This window comes from Centruroides vittatus, unplaced genomic scaffold (genome assembly GCF_030686945.1).
Source record: "Centruroides vittatus isolate TY-2023 unplaced genomic scaffold, ASM3068694v2 contig_1168, whole genome shotgun sequence".
Taxonomy (NCBI): domain Eukaryota; kingdom Metazoa; phylum Arthropoda; class Arachnida; order Scorpiones; family Buthidae; genus Centruroides; species Centruroides vittatus.
Genome location: NW_027120749.1, coordinates 4,252,746 through 4,262,737, shown reverse-complemented (window position 1 = coordinate 4,262,737; position 9,992 = coordinate 4,252,746). Strand labels below are relative to the sequence as shown.

Genomic DNA, 9,992 nt, shown 5'->3' with positions numbered 1-9,992 from the left:
ATTCTTCATTTAGGATGTTTATATTAAATAAGAATATTCTTTAAATTATTTACTAAGAAGAATAATATAGAAAATGTATGATTCTCGAAAAAAATTTGGAAGCTAATTGAGTCGAAGATAAGACGAAATGTCTATTACTTAAAGTCGGTATGTGTTTCACTTGTAAAAGTCGATCATAACTTTGAATCGTTGCTAACTATAGCAATAACTTACTAATGATGGATAACATGGTAATTGAGGACTCGCTTCTCTCAAGATAGATATGGGCTATTCAAAGTTTGGTGCTTTAAGTGCTCCGATACCACATGATAAATGAGTAGAGAAAGTGACAGTCTAGCTTTACCCTTGTTTTAAGATGTGTTGAGATTGTTTTATTAACCTTAATTTATTCTCATTTATCAAGTGTATAGTTGAAAGAATACGATAAATTTAGATTTACTTAACTTTAAATGAATCATTTTTACAAATTAAACTTCATTGTAAAAAATTTCAGAACCTAAAAATAGAAAAATTAAAGGTTAATATACTTTCATAAAATTGAGTATCATTTTATTGGTTTTTAATTTAATTTAATTTAATTTAATGTTTATTATTAAATTAATAATAATAATATTTTTTTTAAATATTAAAAGTTAATAAATTTAATTTTGGAAATATTTGCTTTATTTATTTATTTTAAATTAAAGAAATAAATGTTTGTTGTTATTATTTTATTAATCAAATTTAAGTAATGCTCAAAATTTTATATTATATTAAAGTTTATGGCCCATTGCTTATTATAAAATTTTCCAAAATATTAATGCTTATCAATATTATGGAATATAACTTTTATCTGTTGTAATCTCTAGTATTGTAGGCTATTAATCTGCCCGCATCACTTCTATCTATCTCTAACAATCTTCGCAGAACTTTATAGAAAACTCAAGTGTTTTGAAAAATTCTTTAATTTTGTATAGTATTATACTATTTTTATAATTTTGGAAATAATATATCGGCAATAAAAATGTTAATAAACTTTTAAATAAACTATATAATACTACAGAAAAGTAACAAATTACATATAAAATTAAAACAATTAGCATTTTTATAAATGGCTTTTAAAATTTGAAATTTTTTTTCATGTTATTACGGTTCAATTTATGAAAAAATTGATAAATTTTATGAATTAAAAAATAGATTTACTTCCTGGATTTGTTACGTATATGTATTTCGATTATTATGTAAATAAAATCTGATATTAAAGTAAAGAATTTAACAATTGGAGCACGATACAGTTGTCAAATTGAACGCCGCCTCAATCGCGACAGTCTCCACCCCATCCAAAGCCACACACACACACTCACACATACATACACACGTACTAACTGTTCGGTGACACTTCGACCACACACCGTGTCGGAGCCTGCACATCCCTTCGTCATCCCTAATTAATATCAATTTAATTGTCATGTACAAAGGTGATAATATTCCATTTTCTATCTTCCACATATTGAGTGGAAAATCAGAAAACAGACGAGATACATCTAAACAGGGAACGGAGTTACATCGTCCACAGGCACCCTATCGGTGCACCGTTACTTCGCAGGTTCCTATTTCATCAACAGTACAAAATGGTAGCTTAGTCAGACTATTGACCACTGGTCACTGTGAAGATAACTCAAACACTAAGCCAGAAGGTGAGTTTTTCTGTTTTGAAGTTCAATTTTTTTTAATTTTAGCTTTAATTTTACACATATTTCCATTAATTTTGCAATTAATTGGCCTTTATAATGATTTACATTATAAAAAGAATGTATACATATACATATATTTAATACTTAATATAAGTTACATATTAATCTATGGAGTATATCCTGAATGAATGCTCAACAATCTAGTTATTACAAATCGGTTAAAATGACTTATATTGATCACTTTAACAACAATTTGAGCATTATTTTCATTTTTAAAAATCCGATATTCAAAATAAACAAGCTAAAAATATGGATTAAGTCCTTAGATTTTTCATTTCTAAGAGTAAATTCATTTCATTTCTACAACTTTAAACAAGATTTGCGTGTTAATCTTGACAATAGTTGCATAGCTGCATCTTATTAATTATTTGAATAAATAATTAAGGATTTATAGACGATAAATTATTTTAAATTAATTCTAATAGAGAATTTTATAGGAATTTTAAGGTCACTATCTTAAATCTTTGGATTGATGATAAATTTTATTGCATAAACACGAAACAAGGGCGCAAAAATTGAATAAACTTTAAAAATTCACACAAATTTTATAAACTTTTACATTTTTTTACACAGAAATTTAAGAAAAAAATGCAAATTTAGGTATTATTACTTAACTTAATGTTTCAATATGAGGTTAAATAATTTCTTATTAAAATATCTTCTTCTTACAATATTACATAGTTCATCATTAAATCAACATAAAACAATAGACATATTTTGTTTTGTGACTAATATCCTTAAATATGTTTAGACTAGATTCTTTTTAATTATTAAATACAATGGAGTTCACTTTTCCAAATTAATTAATGTGTGTCATGATTATAAAATGCAGTCAATTAGGATATATGAGCTCACTAAACGTTAAAAAATTTAATTTATCATTAAAATTTAAAATGAAATTATACTAAAAAATAATGGATATCAAATAACGTGTTTAAACAATTGATGCTAAAAGCTTAATTTTATTTTAGACTTCAATTTAAACATTGAAAGGGTATTATTTTCGAAGTTTTACAGGTTCGAATTACACATATCTACTGAAATCAAGACTTATTCTTAAAATTCTCGAATTTTCCTACTCACCTTTATCATTACATTAGTTAATTGCTCTTTCTTTTCTTATTAAAGCGTTGTTAAAACAATAAATGTCATTGCTAGGGTAATTAGTAAGTGAACTGTAAACACTTAAAGCTAAAGTATGGCAATCCACCCAGTTCGTCGATTTGTTTGCTTGGATGAGGACTACTAACAAATGGTTTTGATGATGGAGTCACTGGGAACGGAAGTCTCTAGGTTGGTTCGGGTCAAAGGTCATAATACGGCTCAAAAGGAGGTTAAACAGATCTCTTATACGATCCTTAATTAATTATAGGTGTAACAATTAAAGCTAGAACAGTTCACAGTTCGTGCTATGCTGCGCACACTAAAGGCTCACTTACTGATTTTCAGAATGTTTCTACAATAACTAAAGAAGAAGAACATTTTAATTTTTATAAGAAATAAAGATTTTTAGATTCTAAGAATTATTTATAATCGAGAATTTGTATAAGAAATTATAAACAAAACTTTTTTCTGTATAAAGATTAACTCAACTTGAGAAACATCTGCAAAACTTATAGACAGATAAACGTTTATGCTGTAAAACAGCAGGAGTCGAAGATATTGGAGTGAAATGCTAAAGAATCGAAGCAAATAGTGTAGAAGACCTGTCATGCAGCCATTGCAAATTATAAACAAAAATGACATTTATACCTTAACCGATGACATATCTCGATAAAGAAATGGAACTTCTCTATTTTCTTCCAGATAAAAACAACTTTTCTTTGAAGGATATTAATGATGCGCCGAATGCTAAATAACACTTTACCAAGAAGTTCAATCGTAATTTATAATTTTATATTTTTATTTCAGTTCTTTAATACTTTTTTCCCGTCATCAATTCCGCTACAAAACTTTGGAAGTTCCATATCGATATTAAGAAGTGATCTTTAAACTTTTATATATAGTTTTAAAATTACAAATAACTACTAAACTACGGTGGACTTAATAGGAATAATAAGACATTAATAAGAATAATGAATTGTAGAGAATATAACAAGACTAGATGAGTTTAGAAGTTTAATTCCTATTATAAGTATGAGGAGTTCAATGAAACTAAAAGTGAAGTAAAAAGGATTGAGTTAAACTAGAAAAGTAGAATTATTAAATGTAGAATAATCGTAAATCGAAGGAATTAATTTAACTAAATTCTTAAAGTATTATTCATTTAATAAATCTACTTAAACCTAAAAGGTATAATGAAACTAATGAAACATGGAGGATTTAGTAAACAATTTCAATAAGTTACATAAGAATAATTAAACAAATTGTAAAGTATATCAATTATCAATATCAATAGAAAAGTATTAAGATTTAAATAAAATTAGTGAGATATAATAAATATATTAAACACACGGTGAATTTTATAGTGTTATATATAATACATAGAGAATTTCATAGAATTAATTAATTATATAAGATTAAATGAAATTAACAAAATGTGGGAAATTTAGTAAGATTTTTGAGTAAGATTAACACAAAACGTAGAATATTTAATAATTCTAATAAAAAATAAAGTTAATAAAATAAGTGACCACCCATCCAATGTACAGTATTTACAAACACGCTTGTAGGTCTTTAGTTATTTTTAATTTCAATGAACTGAAATCTATTCGGATAATGTAGGCCTAAACTATATATATATCAGAATTTTCTAAAAAAAATTGATAATATACTTATAAATTTCATAAAAATAACGAGTCCAAAATTTAAAAAAATATCGGATATTTTACAATTAAATATCATGACAAAATTAAATAAAACATCAATAAAATTTATAGTGTTTATAGATTATTATAAATATACAGAATTCTAATTCTTATAGATTTACTTATAAAATAATAAAAATAAGATTTTACTGAATTTTAACATATAATTAATATTGAAGATAATATTAAACATAAATAAAAATTTAATAAATCCGAATTATAATTTAAAAATAAGACTTAATCTGTATAATAAAATGGTCTTTTTAAAATGTTCACTAAATTTTAAAAAATCCTAATAGCTTTTTAAATTAAAATAACTTATATTTTGATTTAAAATCTTTCCATTTAACTCGTAGATTTTTAAATATTTGAAAAATATTTAAATAAAAATAATAATTTGATAAATTTTGGTTTTCAATTTAGCTATTAGGCTATATTAGGTAAACAAGTACAAAAAGTGCTTGACGATATTACTACGATTTACAATAAAAAATTTATCATATTAATAGTAAATTTAACAATATAAATCAAGAGACAAAATAGTTTAAACTTAAAATATTTACAAATTATTACAAATTTTAGTGTAAAGTTATCATAATTTAGGCTAAAATATGATGTAAAATATCGTAATTTGATTCTTTATTTTTTAATAATTTAAAGAAAAAGGTTCGTTTATTGCAAACAAATTTATAATAGATTTAACTCAACAAAAATAAAAATTTTTGTTGTTTACAGGTATTATAGGCCTACATCATTCAGCATTCTATATGTTTTCTCTATAACAGAAAAAAAAAATTGAAATAAATCTTGTGTTAAACTTATAGGCCGATAAATATAAAACACTTTTACAAATGATTCAAGTTTAATCAGATTATAATAATCTAAATATCTAATTTATTCTCGTAAAATATTTTACATCGGCGATTCTAAAACTGTGATCCACGAATTCCCATGAATCATCGAGTGTATTTTTAAAGGCATTAAATTTCAACGGAAAGTTTTTAAAATATATTTATTTACTTACTTATTATTTTACAGAATATATTGGCATAGCCTTTAGAATGTATTGGCCACACCTATAAACAAATAAACGTAATAGATATAATAGATACCTCTAAAATGAAAAACACGAAAACAATGATAAAAAGAAATTATAGAAGATATTAAATTAAAAATACTACGCTTACTCGTGTTAAACAATGTTTTATTTATTTTGTATTAAATAAAATATTGACTAAAAATTACGAAAATATATCATAAAATTTAAGAACATTAAGCTGTTTTTGTTTTATTTTATATATTTTACGAATTTTTCAGCTTCATTGAAACATTCTGATTTTCTTTGAATAATTTTTTATGTTAAATTTTATATAAAATGAAGTTTAATTTATCGAAATTTAGACTTAATTTTTGTTCTTAGGTTTCTGTTTACATTTTTTGATTTTATTCACAATCATTTATATTAATTTTTATTAGAACTTTTATAATATAGTAGTAGCCCCTCTTTATATCGCGCTTGTCGGGAGACAAAGAAAAAGCGCGATATAACCGAGTACTAAAAATTCTGGGCTTTTACTAAACAGATTATACAAGCTATGGAATATCTATTCTTTCATCAGCAAATGTTCCTGATATAAAACAAGCTTAGTTTTTCAATACTGGATTTTATTTGTGTTTATATCGTATTAATTGACGTTTACGTAAACATCGATACCACGAACGCCTATTTAACATTATTGTTTCTTTAACAATGACATTTAATGACAAATGCTGTCGATATAAAAACAAAATATCAGTTGCAATTTTATTATACAATACTATATCTCATAATAAATCGCTTATTAAAAATTCGTGTAATTTATATTTTTCAATAAAAATTAAATACAGTAATTAAAAATTTAAAAAATAAATATTGAACAGAATATCAAAACTTATAAAGTTACAGACATAAAGGTGTGAAACTCATAGAAACTTGTAAATGAGGAGACAGTACTTAAAAACAATAATAAACAACTTTTAGCATCAAAAGGAAACAACTGATAATAGATGTGTCTACCTGTTTTACTTATTTAGATCTTGATTTTATTGTTTCACCTGCAGTGGTAGTTTCAAGGACAATGGTAGGAATAAAATACTGTATTTCGTTGCAAAAAGAAATTCAATGGCAATTGGTAATTTACAATTTATTGACTCAAGTGCATTTAAAATTTGGGGACCCAAAATAAAGCGTGATATATCGGAATTTGCGATATAACGAGGAGCTACTGTATTATAGAATTGTGATTCTTTAAATAATCCCAATATTAACGTTAATTTATTTTAAATAAAATATTATTCTTGATACTTATAATTGGAACGAACATATAAAATATTTCTCATATTTTACATTTTGTTGCAGAAATAGCGAAGAAGCACCGTCCACTAGATCCTGTGGAAGAAGCTGCAAAACCAAGGAAAAAACGTTCTCGTGCGGCATTTTCCCATGCTCAAGTATATGAATTGGAGAGGCGTTTCAGCCATCAACGTTATTTATCTGGTCCAGAAAGAGCAGATTTAGCTCAAGCATTAAAATTAACTGAAACTCAAGTTAAAATATGGTTTCAAAATAGAAGATATAAAACAAAAAGAAGATTAATGCAACAGGATATGCCTTCTACTGCTAAACGTGTTGCTGTTAAAGTACTGGTCAAAGACGATCAAATAGTATATAGACCCGAAGATGTAACCAAACCAATGCTCTATCCTTCGTATCCTATTCCTGGATTTCCTATGGGATATATTTATCCTCCGTGGTTCCTTAATTGTACAGCTAATTATCAATAAATAGAGCATTTTATAAAACATTTATTTATCCTTGGACAACGGAATATTTTTCCGATTTTATCTGAAAAACTTATGCTATAGTACTATACTATAGCCTAATCTCTACTATAACAATCCAATCAAATTGTTTAATGTTATAATAACTATAAAACTATCAACTCTATCGTTAGATAAGGTTTACGCATCCTTATCGTAATTAAGAAATTATTTTAAATTTTTTCACTTAATTCTTATTTAAGAATTTTTTAATGCTTTAATATAACTTATATTTTTAAATTTTGCTATTTTTATTACATAAAATTATTTATAAAAGTTTTAATAATATAAAAATTGCTTTTCCAAATCACGATTTAAAAGGTTAATAATTTTTAAAGCTAGGCTTATATAATTACATTATGTTCAGTCCTATAAGGCCTATAGATTTCTATAATAAACAATTATTTAAAGAAATGTTTTCTTTTAACTAATAAAATTAAAGTAGAGATAGAAGAATAAACTAGATAGCTCAAATTCAATTAATATTCACTGTGTACCTCATTTAAATTCCATTTGTGTGGAGTTTTATAATTATTAAGTTTAATTCGAGATAATGTATCATATTCTATTTTTTGAAAATTTAATTTTCATTGTTGTAAAAATATATTATTTTCGTAGATGTTCCTATAAGCAATAAATAAAAATATCATTGCAACTGACTTATTTCTTACAACAATTTATATTCGCAATCTTTACATAAATCACAATTAATAAGTAATATAGACTTTTGTGAATATATGTAGTTAGCAATTGGGTTCACTGTTTCACAATATAAAATTAAATGTCTATTAATTTACGTCATAATATAATTACATTTTATTAAGTGTACAGTACAGTTATGGCACGTAGTCTAACCATCGTTTTATCTATACTGCAACGTCTGTGTGGGATTTGGTTTAAATGGGGATGGGGTGAGGGAGAGGGAGAAAGTCATCTAAAACGATATAACACTGGTTTTGTAAACGGTGTAGCATTGGCTCCCAAAGGACGTAAACACTCTGATATAGGTTCTATGTAAAAGTTACATAAATTAGTTTATTAAAGATTTACAGACGGTTTCATTAATACTTTGTATTAAGATTCTATATGACATTTGTAAGTTTTATTGTAAGCACACACTAAGAACGGAAACTGTAATGTTTAATTATGTTTGTGTTGGCAACGAATTTTCCTTGGACACATGACGTACCGTACAGTACACAATTTCTGAAGTCTCGACATCACTCAGCTTAGCAGGACTTGTACCTGTAAGCATAAGTTAATTTAATTTAATAAACATAGATTTTATGAGTGCTTGAATTTGCTATGAGTGCATACATTTGCTTGAACTGCCTCGGGGAATTTCTAATCTTTGGAGAGGATGTGTAAATCTCCAAGGTGTAAATCGGTAGACATAATCAGTAAAGAATGCACGTCTATTATGCATGAAGTCGTACGTTTAGTTCCCATCTTGTTTGAAACGCATCTTAATGAATTTTCATTTTCATATTCATTTATAAAAATTTTATTTAGACTATAAACAGTCTAACAGACTAAAAATTACATTATGAATATTAAGTTACTGTTTTTAATGAAAATGTTTAATCGAATTTGACATTCCTATAAGCCAAATTTTATAAACTTTAAATTTTCATCTAAAACGGAACTAAACTTATATCGAATTTATAGCAAAAGTATGAAAATAGTATCTTCTTTACAATAAAGTTTTATGATAGGATTATTATGTCTACAAGAAAAATTTGCTTATTTTTATTTATATTTTTGCTTCAATTCTTTTAATGAAATTTTTTAGCTATAAAAAGTCTTATTAAAAATCCTATGATTAAAATTAAAAGATAGAAGCTGCCAATATATAAATTATAATATAAACTTCATTAACCAAATTAATGTTGGGCAGTTGTAGCCTATAGTCCTACTTGGCTCATCAAAAACCATAGATAATCTACATTCATTTGTATATAATCTTTCCTTTGATCATCTTCAGATACAAAACCCTAAGGGATTTTCTATTAAGTTGTACAGTACTATATTATTTTATTTTTAATAAGATTGCGTTTTTAAAATTAATTAATATTTAAGTAATAATTTTAGATACAACTGATAAATAAATGTTGGCATTGTCAATTAGAATTACGGTATGTTTAATATTTATTTTTTGCGATAATTAAAACAAATCAAACTTTTCAACTTAAATCATCAGTGAAATCAAATGTTTTAATGAATTTATGAGTTTTATAATGTTTTATAAATTTCAATTTATAAAAATCATAATAATTTATAAAATTAAACATTTATATTTCTGTATTAAAGAGAAAAATACAGTACATTCCTTTCAAATTATTAAATATAAGCTGTAAAAAAAATGCAAATATTAATAAAGGATCAAGTTTTTTAATGCCTACAGGCTATAATATGACATTTTATCATAAAAACCTCAAGAAAAATAAAATCTTGCGAATATCATAAAATTTGATTTAATTTCTTAATATTTTCTTAATTTTAATTTTCAAAATTGTATAAAAAATAAAATATTCAGCTTTTCTTTAGATATTTTAATAAATAAGAATATTCAAATTATGATTCTTTTAAAAAT

General features: G+C 24.8%; 1 protein-coding gene across 1 annotated transcript; it reads left to right on the top strand.

The window, feature by feature from the left end:
• The first annotated feature begins 1,447 nt into the window (after positions 1-1,447).
• Positions 1,448-7,363, top strand: LOC136982594 (homeobox protein Nkx-3.2-like). The gene is made up of 2 exons (XM_067279133.1): positions 1,448-1,676; positions 6,939-7,363. The coding sequence occupies exons 1-2, from the start codon at positions 1,448-1,450 to the stop codon at positions 7,361-7,363; spliced, it is 654 nt and encodes a 217-aa protein (XP_067135234.1).
• The last annotated feature ends 2,629 nt before the right edge of the window (positions 7,364-9,992 follow it).